Raw genomic sequence first — 15806 nt, 5'->3', positions numbered from 1 at the left:
GTGAGTGCATTTTACATTACTTTAGAAGTCAAAGTCCTGTCGTGGGAAAAAATCGAGGCCAGGGAGGGCTTGGAGGTGTGGGGAGTTTGCAGTTTGAAGTGGAGTGGTCAGGGGAAGCCTCACGGAGAAGGTGATGTTCAAGAGAGACCTGAAGGAGGTGAGGAGGAAGCCAGGGGATAGTCTGGGGAGAAGGCACAGCAGGTGCAAAGGCCCTGAGCCTCAAGAGCACCTAGCATTCCCAAGGATGGGGAAAGAGAAGGAGCAGGTCGTGCAGGGTCCCCGGAGAGGACGGGGGCTTTTACCCAGAGGCACCGAGGCACGGGGGAGCCCTGGAGGGCTGCGGGCAGGTCAGAAGCCGGCCGGCCTCGGTGCTCACTGGCGCCCTCTGGCGGCAGCGGGGGAGAACGGATCGTGGGTGGCGCCGGGAGACAAGGAGCTAGGAGACTGCCCTGGTCAGGGAGGGGTGGGGGAGATGGGGAGGAGGCGGGGGAGGAGATGGAGGGGAGATGGAGAGGAGATGGGGGAGAAAGGTTGGGAGGGGAGATGCGGGATGGGGTGGGGTGATGGAGTAGGGGAAGAGATGGGGAGACGGGGGTGGTGGAGGTGGGGGGAGAGGTGGGAGAGGAGATGGACTTAGGGGAAGATGAGGGAGAAGTGGTGGGAAATGGTGGGGAGAAGGGGGAGAACTGCGGGCTCCACCAGCTGCTGGTGGAGGAGGAGAAGGCAAGCAGGTGGGTCCCAGATCTATCTGAAAACGAAAACCAGGTTTGGGAGCCACATCTGATGTGGTTCCTCCAGGATTTGGGCTTGAGAACAGGACGGATGGGGCTGCCTGTGACCAGGAGGGGCAAATGCAGGTGTTGGGAGAAGATCCAGAGCTCAGTTTTGGAGTGGTGGGATGTAGACTTTCTGGGGGGCCGCTAGCTCTGCCAGTCCAGGTTGTTCTCTCTGCCAAGGACCCCAAACACAGTGGCTTAAAAACACCCACGTCTTGTGTCACGGTCTCAGAGGATGTCAGAGCCAGGTCCTCCGCTTGGGCTGCTCTACTGGTGTTGGCCGAGCCGGGCGCTGACCCGGGAGGCTCCAACGGGGTGTTTTGGATTTGTTTCCTTGGCTTGGAGGACTGGGAGCCCCTTCCCAACGGCGTCTGGCCAGGCGGCCTCCTAACATGGATGTTTGGATTTTCAAGGCCAGCCAGGGGAAAGGTCTCAGCAATATGCTGGACGGGCTGGTACTTTGTGTAACAGCAACAGCGATGGGTGTCCCGGCCACGGGCCCTGGTCCTTCCCACTCTCCGCTAACTTCATCTCTTCCTGAATCACGGCCCCCAGATTCCCTCATCTCCCTTCCTCCTCTGCAACCCATTTTCTGCACAAGAACCAAATGGTCTTTTGAAACCAAAACATTCCCTGGGCTCTCCCTGTGCCACGAGCAAATCCAGACTTCTAGCCTGGCCTGTATGGCTATGAGGGCAGGAACTGTACATATTGGGCACCTACTATGTACCAGCCTCTGTGCAGGGGTGCCCGACACTGCCCACAAAACCCAAAACGCAAACCACATGTGCAACCCTGAATTTTCTAGTAGCCATGTCACAAAAGAGAAACAAGATAAACCAATTTTAATGATACATTTAACTCAACAGAAGCAGAACGGTACCACTTCCATATACAAACACTGTGGTTGACATATTACATTCTTTCCTTGATGCCAAGGCTTCAAAATCTAGTGTGCGTCTTGCACTCGGAGCACATCTCAGTTTGCAGCAGCCACAGTTTGACCACGGCCACCGTGCTGTCAGCAGAGACCGAGACTGCTTCAGGGTCAGGACTCCCTTAGTCCAGTGGTTCTCAGCCTAAGGCAGTTTGGCCCCGCAAGGGACAATGGACGGTATCTGGGGACACTTCCAGTTGCCAAGACTGGGTGGAAAGTGTGCCCGACACTGCGGGGGACATGGAGGGTCCCTGATGGAGCTGATGCAGAGGGCTGCCACCAGCATTCCTCCCCCCAGATCAGGCACACGCGTGTGGCCAGCAAAGAGATCCTGGGACAGGATGCTTCCAGCCCCCAGAAGCCCCATCATGCCACTTGTAGTCATCTCCTCCCCTCTACCTTGTAACCACTGTCCTGACTTCAAAAGTGGGGCTGTTGCCCCCCCTTTTTTATATATAAACTGTGTACTGTACTCTTATGAGACCTTTCCCTAGATCTAGTGTGCATGAACTATCCTCTGGCTGGGTTGTAAACCATTCGTTTTCATTGCTGAGTGTAGTATCTACGCATGAAGGCTGCACACTTCATTTGATGAGCTTCTAGGGAGTTTCCCTTTGAGGCTACTGCAAATAATGCTGTTCCCAGCATTCCAATCAGAGGGCACAACCCGTGCAAAGGTCCTGGGAAAGCACTGGGCTTACATGTTGAACAGTGAGGAGGCCCTTATGGTTGGAACAGAGTGAGGGGAGCAGAGAGGGAGGAAGAAAGGGTAGGGAAGGGATGAGGACAGAGTGAGGGGACAGGTGGGGGGCTTGGGCTTTTATCCTGAGCAGGGTGGGCACCCTGCAGGGCTCTGGGCAGAGGAGGGGTGAGGTCAGCTGAGGTCAGGTGTAAGAGACAAGGAGTCAGGCTTTTACCTCAATCTCAAGAACAGGTCTGAGGCTGAACCCAGGCGAGGGGCCTGTGGATCCCTTTAGCCACACCCCTGCACTACCACGCCGCACACGCACACACACACATGTGAACGGAGCATGCAGAGGGAGAGGCCAGAGCTCTGCCTGTTGTGTCCTGGAGCCGAGCCAGTACACAATGAACTCCTAGTGACACGTGGGAGAAGGGGACCATCGTCCGCATTACTCTGCTATCAGTCTAAGTTCCCACCACTCCTTTCTAAAATCATCTGGAAGCTAAAAATGAGGCTGTGTCCCCAGAAGCCTGAGGGGGTGTTTTGGGTTATTGGGGGGTTTTTTAGATTTCATTTGAGAGAGAGAGAGCACAAGCAGGAGGGAGGGGTAGAGGGAGAGGCAGCAGCAGATCAACATATCGACGTGGGGCCCGATCCCAGGACCCCGAGGCCATGACTTGAGCTGAAGGCAGACGCTTCATCAACTGAGCCCTCCAGGCACCCCATAAGGCTGGGTGTATTGAGTGACTGCTGTCTTCTGTCCCTGGCACGTAGGGAGCAGCAGACAGGTGCTCAGAGGGCCTCCATCCAGTGTCAGCTGCCACTCTGACCTCCCATCTGCCACAATCTGTCACTTCCCATCCACTCCTCCTGGGCATCTGCAATTGTCCTTTGTCCTAAGGCCAGCCCCAACTCAGTCTCACATGCCTCTGTGGCTGCCTGCCCCTTTGTTCTGAGGGGACTCCAACAAAGAAGACTTGTTCTCCGCACCCGAGAGCGAGCGCTGGGAACCTGCCAGTCTCCCCTCCTGTCTCCATCCGGGAGAGTGGCAGCTTTCCACGGGGGACTGGGCGGGAGTAGGATCAGCTCGCGTGTTCTGCCCAGTGCCCGTCTTGCCGATGCAAACACTGAGGTTCGGGGAAGGGAGGCTTGTGTTCAGAGGACTGGAGGGCTGGACAGATGTCTTGCCAGCTTTCCTGGAGCCCAGAGTCCCACCCAGCCAGGTCCTTCCTCTCCTCTCTGGCTTCACCCATCCGCCTGGAGCAGCCCCTCTGGCCTCTGCTCTCCTAGAACGCACCGGGCAGCCCCGGGCTCGGGGCCTTTGCACTGGCTGCACCTTCTCGGCGACACGCCCTTTCACGCACAGGCGCTCGCGGATTCCGAGCGCTGCACTTCATCCCACGGGCCCCTCCACATGACCAGACCCTCTACCCCCCACCCTTCCTCCTCTCACAGCGCTTCTCACCAGCGAACAGGGGACTCGGAGCTCCCGAGAGCGGACGGCTGCTCTCCCGGAGCTCGGAGTGGACGGCTGGGGTCAGCCTGGAGTCAGCCGCGACTCAGCGGAAGCCGGGGCCCGCCTGCTCCTCGCGCTGGGTGCCCTCCCGCCCGCGTCAGGACGGAAGCTCCTGGGCGCGGGGCTCTGCCAACCGTGCCCTCTGCTGTCCCGCTGGCACCCGGCAGGCAATAAAAACCTGCAAACCGAGTGACCCGCACCCCGAGCCCCCGCTCTCAGACTCTGACATCAGGCCCCCGCGACGAGCCGCCCCTCGGCAAGACCCTGGTCCCCAGCGCCACTTCGCCGGACCCCGAACACCCTCCGGCCGTTAGGCACATCCCTCGAGCTCCCTAGCGCCGGGGCGCGCAGACCCTCCCGGCCCCTCGCGAGCTGCAGGGTCGGGAACCGCAAGGACGCTGGTCTCCATGGCGGCGGGGCGGCGGCTCCAGGCGGCGGCTCCGGGCGGCGGGGCGGCGGGACGACGTCGCGGGGCGGCGAGGTCGCGGGGCGGCGAGGTCGCGGGGCGGCGAGGTCGCGGGGCGGCGAGGTCGCGGGGCGGCGAGGTCGCGGGGCGGCGAGGTCGCGGGGCGGCGAGGTCGCGGGGCGGCGAGGTCGCGGGGCGGCGAGGTCGCGGGGCGCCGGCGCAGCGCCGCGCGTGGCCTTGTGGGAAACACCGTCCCGGGGGCAGGGGCATGCCGGGAGTTGTAGTGCGGCGGCGCGGGGCGGGCGGGCGCCGGGGCCGCCGGGACTTGCGGTCGCCGCGGCCGCGTCTGCGGAGTCCCGCGGGAGGAGCTGACCCGGACTTAGGGACCCAGTCGGCGCAGGGCTGCGGGATGCGAACGCGCTGCAGGGCCGAGGCCCCGCGACCGGCGAGAAGAAGCAGCGGCTGAACCGCCGCGTCCTGCTGGCTAGGAAGATGGTCACCAAGGACGGCGGCGCCGAGAGCCTCGAGCCTTCCCGCCCCGCTCCTCGGCACCAGCACGATCCGGGACCGCACCCCCAACCCTGACCGGGTGCCGGGCACCCACAGCCCATCCGGGCCGGCTGGGACTCCCAGTCTCAGCCTTGGATGCTGAACCCTGACGCCATTCCCTCCCCAGCACCAGAAACCCAGCGCGGTCCACCCAGGCCCCTGCCCCAGACACCCCGGCACAGCCCTGCACCTCGGTTCCCCACCCCCCTTCAGAAGCATCTCCAGCACCAGCTTAACCACGCCCAGATCGTGGCCCCACCTCTTCATCCAGACGCGGCTCCTGGACTCCCACCGTGCGGGAGCCCCTGCGGGCCTCACTCACAGGCGGGTGCAGACCCTGCTTCCCAAAGAAGCTCCTGGGGCAGAGAGCGTCCCTGAGGGGTCAGGTCCGGGCGCTGACTATGACCCCCCAGCCTCGCGCCTCCTCCCTCCACAGTCCGGCCGACGAGACCCCCAGCCTAGCCCCTATGAATTCACCAGCCTTACCCACCCGACCTCTGAAGTTCCAGCGCTGCTAGCATTGGGGTTTGATTGTTCCCTGGGCGGTGTGGGGGGCTGAGCAGAAGGGGACCCATCCCCTCCAGGCCGGGAGCACCCCAGCTCTCACAACCACATGTGTCCCCCAGGCATCACCCAGTGTCCCCTCAGGGCAGGACCGCCTGGGTGACAACCACCGTCCTAACCCATTAAAACACCAGGGGCCCCCACATCTCTGCCTGGAGTTAGGTGGAGGAGAGGGGAGCTCCCCACCTCAGGAAAGGACATTTCCATTCTGTGCTCAGGACAGACCACAAACCCAGCCTGAGGTCAAAGAGCCCTGCTCGCTAGAGCACACAGGTCACTGAAATTCTCCAGCAGCCATGTTGAGAAAAAAAAAAAAAAAAAAACAGGAAAGGGCACCTGGGTGGCTCAGTGGGTTAACCCGCTGCCTTCAGCTCGGGTCATGGTCTCGGGGTTCTGGAATCGAGTCCCACATTGGGCTTTCTGCTCAGCGGGGAGCCTGCCCCCCCACCTGCCTGTCTGCCTACTTGTGATCTCTCTCTCTGTCAAATAAATAAATAAAATCTTATAAAAAAAAGAAAGAAAGAAAGAAAGAAAGAAAGAAAGAAAGAAAGAAAGAAAGAAAAAAGAGTGGCATGAATGGGGGTTCCTGGCTGACTCAGTGGGTGGAGAGTGTGACTGTGGTTCCTGGGGTTGTGACATTGGACCCCTCGCTGGGTGGAGAGATAACTTAAAAATCAGAACACCTGGTGGCTCAGTGGGTTACACGTCTGCCTTCGGCTCGGGCCGTGATCCTAGGGCTCTGGGATGGAGTCCGCATCCACTTCTCCTCTCTCTGCCTCTGTCAAATGAATAAATAAAATCTTTTTTTTTAAGATTTTATTTATTTACTTATTTGACAGAGACACAGCGAGAGAGGGGACACAAGCAGGGGGAGTGGGAGAGAGAGAAACAGTCTTCCTGCTGAGCAGGGAGCCCGATGCGGGGCTCAATCCCAGGACCCTGGGATCATGACCTGAGCTGAAGGCAGACGATTAACGACTGAGACACCCAGGTGCCCCTGAATGAATAAAATCTTTTTTAAAATTGAAAAAAAAATTTTAATCTTTAAAAAGTGGCATAAATAAAATGAATTTTGTAAAATGTAAAATAAAACATATATAATACAGAGTGTATCCAAAATACAGTTGTTCCAATATGTGACACTGGGTGTTTTTTTTTAAGATTTTATTTATTTATGAGAGAGATCACAAGTAGGCAGAGAGGCAGGCAGAGAGGGGAGGGGGGAATGCAGGCTCCCCGCCGAGCAGAGAGCCCGATTCGGGGCTCCATCCCAGGACCCTGAGACCATGACCTGAGCCGAAGGCAGAGGCTTAACCCACTGAGCCACCCAGGCGCCCCTAAGTTAAAATCTTAATTAAAATTGCATTTCAGGCGGTCCGTAGGGACACGTGGCAGATCCGTAGGCAGTGGCCATAGGCACACGTGGCCAGCAGCTCCACCGAGGCCTGGGTCAGTGCTGGGACCAGCCCTGCTATCCCTGCAGCTGGGGCTGGGCAGCCAGGCTGGACCCGAGCCAGTCCTGGACCTGGTGCCGCGTGGGCAAACCCTTCTGAACTACTTGAATTTTTCACCGCACATCTGCCTGGCAAGGTGGCCTGCCTCCTCATAGAAAAGCCAAAGAGTCTGCATTTCGTGGGGGCGTAGCAGCGACGACTTCCTCAGGTGCCACTGGCCCTGCTCCCTGGGGGCTGCGGGGGCGTGGTCCACGTGGGCGGTGGAACCCGAGGGTGCTCGTGCAGGAGGATGGAAGAGGGGCTGGATGGGTGGGTGGGCAATGATGCCGGACATGTGGACACTAGATGCCGGGAGGATGGGCAGATGAATGGGTGGGTGGGTAGGTGGACAGATGACCAATAAGTGAGAAATGGACAGAGAGACAGACAGCTGGATGATGGGTGAACATGTCAGTCTCTGGTTGGACCCACAGATGATCTGACTCCCAGACTCTGGATCTGCCCGCACCTCCTAGGGCTGTTTTGGGGCATGTTCTGCCCTCTGCCCTGGAGGAGTCTGGGGGGTGACCCCCTGCAGTGCCATCCCCAGCTGTGGGCAGAACACCGGCACCAACACCCTCAGCCTGTGCCAGGGCCCCAGACAATGCTGTCAGGACCAGCATGGCAAACCCGTCAGACAAGGTCCCATCCTCGACCCACCTGTGTCTCACCAGACTCCTGCCTGCCTCTAGGGACAGGGACTGCCACATTGGCCTCTCATGCTCACTCTCTTCTCCCTGGACCATCCTCCTGGGCCACGCTTCCTCTTTGGTGCCCGCCCCAGCTCCTGATCACCCTTCAGACCCCCCAGCACCGTCACCTGCCCTGCAGCCCAGAGCCCACAAGAAGCTTGGTGGTGGGTCCCCAAGTGCCCCACAGCCCTTTGGGTGGGGGCCCCATCAGCGAGGAGCCATTGCTGGAGGACAGCACAGCATGAGTCAGCCGGGGGACCTGAAGCCAAGGGTTTCTCTTCCGGGAGCCCCAGCTGCAGGACGCTAGGGACCCCCGAGGCCCCACCCTTGCCTTTTAGCTCATCCAGGGCTTTCCTGGCCTAAGCCCTCCAGCCCCAGTGGGGGACCAGCCATAGTCCCCAGGGAAGCTGGGCCCAGCTAGGGGGCCTTAGAGGGCCATCCTGATACCACCCCACCCCCAAGGGCCTCCATCCAGTTGGTCTGAACCCAGATGTCACAGCCCCAAGCCTCCACTCCCTTGATGCTCATGACAACCTAAATCTCAGGCCCCCAGATGGTCCTCAAGGGGTCAGGCCATGTGTGACCCAGGCTCTGACGCCCCGGCCACCACCCATATGGGCTTCAGCTTCCCAAAAAAAAATAAGTCATCTTTTTTTTTTAAAGACATTATTTATTTGGGAGAGAGAGAGAGAGCACCTCACAACACGGCGGGGGGCAGGGGGCCGGGCAGATGCCCTGCTGAGTAGGGAGCGGGATACAGGGCTTCATCCTAGGACCCCAGGATCATGACCCCAGCAGAAGGCAGACGCTCACTCAAGCCTCACCAAGGGGGCCGCCAGGAGGCGCTGTCTTCATGGGCATCCGGTGTTCCTTACTTCCTTCAGGCTCTGACCCCGTCCTGCGTCAGCCCTCCTGCCGGACCCCTGTTCTAACTCAGCCAGGAAACCTCAGGGCAATTTCTCCAGTCTCCTAGAGCTTCTTATGGGTATTTTTTTTTAATTTTATTTATTTATTTGACAGACAGAGATCACAAGCAGGCAGAGAGGCAGGTAGAGAGAGGGGAGGAAGCAAGCTCCCCACTGAGCAGAGAGCCCGATGTGGGGCTCAATCCCAGGACCCTGGGATCACGACCTGAGCTGAAGGCAAAGGCTTTAACCAGCCACACAGGTGCCCTTTTTACGGGAATTTATTAAAGGATCATTCACGAAAAATAATAATAAATAAACAAAATAAGGATCATTTACAGCTTCCGTTTCATTCCTCCCTCCCCCATCCCTGAGACATACAGAAGCAGGGAGAGACCACTGTGGGGGTGGGCATGTTCTAGGGAGGGGGTCCTCCAGCATGAAACACCCCGCCCTCATGGCTCCAGCCCGCCCCAAAGAAGAAGCTGTGAGCCCCCGACTGACCAGTGGTACCAATGAGGGCAGCTGACCCAGCCCAGGTGAAAAGGGTGTCCCCGGAGGGACATCTCTGGGCATCTCTGGGGGGACTGGGACAACTGGCCTCTCCTGGGTACCCTCTGAGGAGGCCAGGTTCCCATCACAGTTCTGCTGCTGTCCTGGGAAGGCTGAAGCCAGGACGACAGGTCTTTGGGGGGGGGGGGGTTGGACCCTCCATGGGAAGGAGGCTTCCTGCCTCTGGCCACTGAGGACTTCCTCCTGGGTGGGGACAATGCTGGGAAGGGGAGGGGATCTTCAGACAAGCTCTGCAGGAAGCCCAGGTTGTGGGGGGGGGGGGTGTTAGGGGGAGGTAGGGGGTGAACTCTGTCCCTGTGGAGGTGGCTGGCTCCATGGACTCACTCTCCTGAGGACAAGACGAGATGGCCCAGCTGCACGGGCGACATGTGGGACCTGCTAGTGCTGGTCTTGGGCCCCTCTCCTCAGGCCCCTGCCCGCTCCCTCTTCTGCCATCCTCCCTCCCTCCGTCACTCTGCTCCTCCTCCCCACCCCAGGTCTGGCTCTTCCTTACCTCTGCCCAGAACCCTCTGGGTCTGACCGGCTCACCTGCCCCTTGCTCCAGGCACCTGTATCACCAGGTCATCCTGCGCGCTCTCAGAGCTGTGCGCGTCCTTGAGCGCAAAGGTCTGTTACCGCACGGACAGGGCATTTGGGGCCTGAAATAAGCACCGTGGAGGGCCGGGGACGGGTGGCGAGGCGGGCGGGAGAGCTAGGTCCCGCCCCACAAGGGGCCTTGGCTGGAAGGGAGGCAGGAAGCAGGGTCAGGGGCTGGGAAGAGGCCCATTCACCGGGCCCACTGCCCCCTGCCCGGGTTAAGAGCCCAGCTTCCCGAGAAAGGCCCACACCTCCGGCCTGGGGAGGGCCTCACCTAGCAGTCCACCTTCCTGTGCTGCCCTTCCCGGCACAAGCCTGGAGCGGGGGATGGGACCAAGGAGAACAGGGCTCTGAGTTCGTGCATGTGGACCCTCGCCTCCCCGAGGCCTCAGTTTCCCTCCTCTGCTCCAGTCCCTCCTCTTCTGCCTCAGTTTCTGCCTCTGACAATCAAGACACTGAGAAGACCCAGGCACAGAGCTCATGGGGTTCAACTCTTCATTGTCTGGCTGCCCCTTCCCTTATTCCCAAGCCAGGGAAACTGAGGCACAAACCACACCCTGAGATCAACCTAAAGCAAACCCTCCATTCTCTTCTTTCTGCATGCCTGCTGTGTGTGGGGTCTGGGGTCATGGGGTGGGCCGCACAGCACACGAGACCCAACTCCAGGACATGGGAAATGTGGTTTCGGCCGCATGACTTCGTTAAGGGCTACAAGGAAAATGCAGTGGGAGAAAGTAAAATTGGGGTGAGGGGGAGTGAAGGTGGTTGGCGAAGGCTCTGAGGAGGCAACATTTGGGCAGAGACAGAACAGGGGGAAGGCACAGCCACCCCGAGGCCCCGAGGCTTCCAGGTCCCGCGAGGCTCTGGCCCCGGTGAAATTTCGCTCTGGGGTGTCGCTGAAACCACTCTGGGTGCTGGGTGGTATGTGGCCACGAAGGCCCGAGAAATGGGACCAGGCTGAGGGGCAAGGAGAAAAAGGTTGACAGATTTCTCAGGACTCACTGGTGACCGCTGGGAGTGGGCAGCCCAGCCAGAGCCCCTTCCCAGGCTTCCCCTGCGGCCCTCAGTCCCGGTGTGGAGCAGAGCGAGGCAGTGCCCCACCCTGGGCTCCCAGGACCTCGGCAGTCCTGGGCTCCTAGTCCCACGACCTAGCTGTTTCACTGAGGGGAGAAAAGCTCAGAGGTAGGTGGTGACGTGTCTCAGCTCCTTCACCCCCAGAAGACCCCCACCACCCCCACAAGATCCTCACCCGCGAAGGACCACTCTTCCAGGAGGTTCCACTCCCAGGAAACCCCACTCCCAGAGGACCCCACCCCCCCAGACCCTCCCCTGCAGGAAACCCCACCCCTCAGAGGACCCTCTCCCCAACAAGCCCCCCACCCCCAGTGACCACCCCAGTGACCCTCCCCCTCAGGAGACCCCACCCCCACAGGACACAAGCCCCTTTTCCCCACAGCCCCCCACCCCCAGGTGACACCACACCCCAGAGACCCTCACTCCCAGGAAACCCCGCCCCTTAGAGGACCCTTTTCCCCACAAGCCCCCCACCCCCAGTGACCCCACACACACCCCCTCACCCGCAGGAGGCCCCACCCCAGGAGAACCTGCCCCGCCCCCACCGCCTCCGCACTTCCGCGCGGGACGAAGGCTCTGGTCACCACCCCCCCCCACCCCCACCCCGCTCCGCCGCTCGGGCGGTGGAGGCTGAGACCACAGGGCTGTCAAGGCGGCCTGGCTCCGATTTCCGTCCGGTTGGCAAGGACCGCCACCCTTTCCAGTCCCCATCTTCCAACCCTCCCGTCTCTCGGAGCAGAGTCCGCTCACACCTTCCCGCCCCGTCTGTCCCGACCCTGGCCGCGGGGTCCCCGCCAACCCTGGCCCCCAGCCCCTGCCTCTCTGTCGCCTCCAGGGTCGGGCGTCAGGGCGGGAAACGCCCCCGGGAAAGCCCCGGGGAGCAGCCGGAGGACAAGGCGGCGGGAAGCAGCCGGGGCACCACTATTTAAGGCGCGTCCCCGGCGGGCGGAGGACAGAACCCGGACGAGCATGGAGCAGGGTCTCGCCCTCCTGTTTCCCGTCTTCCTGGGGCTCCTCCAGCGAGCCCAGGGTGAGCAGGGGAGGGGGCTCGGGCCGAGAGAAGGCTCGCAGCGGGGCGGGGCGCAGTCTGGGGGAAGGGGCGGAGGACCCTACGGTGGGGGGGGGTGTCTCAGAGAAGGCCCGGCCGGGGGCGGGGGGCTTGGGGGGTGCTCGGGCTGGGGATGCTGGGGGCGGGGGCGGGGCTGAGAGCGCCGTCTGCCCGCAGGTGGGTCCTTGGAGATGGAGCCTCCAGATTCCGTGGTGGCAGTGTCCTTGGGCGGGTCGCAGCAGCTCACCTGCCGGCTGGCCTGCGCCGACCCCAGGAACCCCATGGTGCAGTGGCGGGGCCTGGACACCAGTCTGGGCACCGTGCGGTCGGACGCGCGCAGCAGCGTCCTCTCGGTGCACAACGCCTCCCTGTCCGAGGCCGGCACCCGAGTGTGCGTGGGCTCCTGCGGGACCGACACCTTGCTGCGGACCGTGAAGCTCCTGGTGTTCGGTGAGCTTCGTCCCCTCCGCGCCGCCTGGGCACATTCCGGCCGCCCAGCAGCCCTGTTTTACCTCCAAAACAATACCACCTTTTCCTGGGAGTCTTCCCAGATTGCCCACCCCCCCCCCAAAGACTGCATCAGCTCCAGCTGAGTCGCCCTGCAACCAACTCCCTCCTCTCAACCCCCCTCCCCCTACCTGACCCCCACTCTTTCTGCGCTGGACCCGTCCTCCATACTTGACATTCTAGATACATAAGCTGTGGCCACTGGGTCTTCTGGGAACCCATGCACCAGCAGTCCCCACTCACCTCTTGGCCGCACCCCAAGCCCCCTCCTCAGGGCCCAGGACTGACCCTGTGGGCTCGCCCCCCCACCACACCCTCTGTCCACAGCATTCCCAGACCAGCTGACTGTCTCCCCAGTAGCCCTGGTGGCCAGGCGGGACCAAGAGGTGGCCTGCACCGCCCATAACGTCACACCTGCCAACCCTGAGGCCCTCTCCCTATCCCTGCTCCTGGGGGACCAGGAACTGGAGGGGGTGCAGGCCCTGGACTGGGATGTGGAGGAGGAGCCCCAGCAGGGCGAGGACCAGCTGCTCCGAGTAACACAGCGCTGGCTGCTGCCCCCGCTGGAGACCCCCACCTCACTCACCCTCCACTGCCGGGCAACCATGAACCTGCCTGGCCTGAGGCTGAGCCACCAGCGGGCCATTCCAGGTGAGTCTTTGGGGTTCTGCCCAGCCTACACACAGTGCCCCAGGAAGTAGGTGAAGTCCCCCCACCCAGCTCCTATGAGCCTTGATGAGTGGTGCCCAGGAGCTCTTCTGGAATCCTGGCTCCGCAGCCCCCCCCACCGTGTCCCCATCTAGACGGGTCACAATATCTACAGTAGGGGGTAGCCCCAAATGCCTCCAGTATGATATTCCTCATGAGCTTATTCAGCTGTTCAACAGGTTAACTAGCACCTTCCCTGTGCCAGACCCCCTGAGATCCTGTCCTGCTCTGCTCACAGCCCTCCAGAGCTCCTAACTCCCTCTGGGTAAATCCTCCTATGTCCACAGGGCCCTGAACCACCTGCCCTCACCTTCTCCCTCTCCCCCCCTCGCTCTGCTCCAGCCACATGAGCCTCCCAGCTGCTCCTCCAAGAGGCTAGGCTTGGTCCTGCCCCAGGACCTTTGCATATGTTCCACCCTCCACTGGGAATGGGTGGATGGATGGATGGATGGATGGTTGGATGGATGGATGGATGGTTGGATGGATGGATGGATGGATGGATGAGACAACAGTGCCCAGCTCATAGCAGGTGCACAATAACCACTTGCTGAATGAATGAGCAAGTGAAAACATTTAACTTGGGGCTGAGGACCCATTAGGTGCTCGGTTCATGTCAGACATTATTAATTTAACAAACATCTAAAATAGAAGAAGTGTTGTTCACATCATGAAGTCCCTGGCATCCTCTCACTAAAAAAGCACAAATTCCTTCTCCATGAAACTCACGTTAATGTCCTTGGGGCCATCAGGTGTGGGGATGGAGCAAGAGAGCTCCCAGTGGACTGGAAGGCGGGGCAGAGAGGGTGTGGTGGGAGCACGCAGAGAGGTCTCTGGATTTGAAAGACGTTTTATGGTAGGGTGTACAAATCCCCTCCCAGATCCTCAGTCTCCCCATCTGTACCACAAGGAACAGAGCACGCCTTCCATTTGCCAGGGAACAGTTTCCCTCCCCCCACCTCCCAGTCCTGTAGTTTGTAAAGTCCAGTACTCACCAGCCCTGCACTCCGATCAGTCTCCGTGGCAGCTCCCAGGATGGGTGGTTCTCACCCTCTCTACAGTTGAGGAAACTGAAACGCAGACGTTCAGAAACTCACTCAGAGTGGGGAGGGGACCAAGGCAGACCCTGACCCCGCTCCTCCCCACTGAGATACCCTTCAATTTGTCCAAGTGGCCCAGGGTGGGGCTTCAGCATTTCTGGTCCAACCCTGTGGTCTAAATGGAGAGACGAAGAGAAGAGAGAGCCTGGGGCAGGAGAAAACCCATCACCCTGTTTTCCAGTCCTGCACAGCCTGACCTCCCCGGAGCCCCCTGTCAAGACCTCTCCCGAGGCCACCCCAGAGCTGAGCTCCACTAGCAGCTCCAGGAGTCCTGGACCCCCGCCCAGGAACAGCAGCTCCGGGAGTCCTGGACCTCCACCAGGGAACAGCTCCAACCGGCCCTGCCGCCCAGAGATCCACCAGTCTCCATCCGCAGGGGGTCTGGAGCTACTTTGTCAGGCACTCTGTGGCCCGGGTGTGGCTGTGGGCTGGACCCAGGCCCCGGGAGGTCTGGAAGCCTACCAGAGGCGGGAGGCTGGGGCCCAGGCTTGGCTGAGCGTGCCCTGGGCCGGCTGCTGCGCTGAGGGCTGGTTTCAGTGTCGCCTGGACCCAGGGGGACAGATGGCCAGCCTCTACCTGGTCCCGGAGATCTGTGAGTTCTGGGGGCTCGGGAGGGGTCTGGGGGAGCCTCAGAGGGAGGGAAGCCCAGCATCAAGACCTCAGACAGGGAACGGGCCTGCTCAGATTCGGTGTCCCCAGCTGTCCCGTGGGCTTCCCTTATGGTGGAAGATGAGTCACTTGGCACTGTGAGGGCTGCAAATTTCAGAGACTATGTTTCACAGCGATCTGTAAACCCCGACCTTTACACCCCACAACAGCTTGTAGGATAGGAATGGAATAGAGCCACTCAGGTCATTTCAAGTTTTCTAGTAGCCACATTTAGAAGTATAAATGAGATATTTTACATTCTTTTCTCTTAAAAAAAAAAAAAACTAATTGGTCAACATGTGGTGTATAATTTACACGGACAGCAGGGGCCATTCAGACTAGCCAGGCATGCGGGGCGGCCATGTCACTTCCAACCAAAAGGTCCTACGGACCTTTCAAAAGATCCATTCTGGAGTCGTCTGGATATTTCAGCAGTTTTTGTACACTCCGAAAGACGCTCTAAACCATGAATTCCTCTCTAAAATCTCAGGGAACTCGGTAAATAGGGAAGCCCCTAGCGGATTCTGCTGAACTTCTCCCCCACACCTGCAACCAGGTGCTCACGGCTCCTGATGCTTCCTTCTTCAGGCTGCCAGACAACACCCCCAGCCCTGTGGACGGGCAGCTTGGTGCTGGGGCTGCTCTTCTTGGCATTCCTCGCCCACCGGCTGCGGAAACGCTGCAGACCTACCCAGTGACCACCCAGCCCCCCAGTTGCTTGGGGCCCCCTGCCCCACCTGGACTGGGCTGAGGGGGACTGGCCGGGCCCCTCCTCAAATGGTCTGCCTTTCCTGCCACACAGTTGCAGCCAGAGGACGACTGCAGGGTTCTGGACCTAAGTCTGGAGAGCTGACCATAACCCCCTAACCCTGATGGCCAGCCTCTGAGTTCCCCCTCAGTGGGACCATTGAGGACCCACCCCCCAGTGGTCCAGAGCTGGAGAATAAAGAGCATCTGGTTTGCCTCAGTGGTTTCTGTGGTGTTACAAGGATTTCACCGTCTGCACTGGGCGACTCCCCTGAGATGAGGATGGACAGGATGCGGACCCCTTC

The 15806-nt window shown here is 60.3% G+C and overlaps 1 protein-coding gene across 3 annotated transcripts; it reads left to right on the top strand.

The window, feature by feature from the left end:
• Positions 1-11331: 11331 nt before the first annotated feature.
• Positions 11332-15715, top strand: MADCAM1 (mucosal vascular addressin cell adhesion molecule 1). Of its 3 annotated transcripts, none has more exons than XM_047707938.1 (5): positions 11332-11776; positions 11972-12244; positions 12662-12952; positions 14288-14698; positions 15343-15715. In XM_047707938.1, the coding sequence occupies exons 1-5, from the start codon at positions 11716-11718 to the stop codon at positions 15450-15452; spliced, it is 1146 nt and encodes a 381-aa protein (XP_047563894.1). In that variant the 5' UTR covers positions 11332-11715; the 3' UTR covers positions 15453-15715. The 3 variants fall into 3 exon arrangements, with proteins under 3 accessions (XP_047563894.1, XP_047563884.1, XP_047563875.1); XM_047707928.1 differs by having other exon boundaries at positions 12659-12952; XM_047707919.1 differs by having other exon boundaries at positions 11333-11776; positions 12629-12952.
• The last annotated feature ends 91 nt before the right edge of the window (positions 15716-15806 follow it).

The sequence above is a fragment of the Lutra lutra genome, chromosome 1 (genome assembly GCF_902655055.1).
Source record: "Lutra lutra chromosome 1, mLutLut1.2, whole genome shotgun sequence".
In the NCBI taxonomy this organism is placed as follows: domain Eukaryota; kingdom Metazoa; phylum Chordata; class Mammalia; order Carnivora; family Mustelidae; genus Lutra; species Lutra lutra.
The sequence above is the reverse complement of the archived record's forward strand: the minus strand, read 5'-3'. Positions and strand labels throughout refer to the sequence as shown.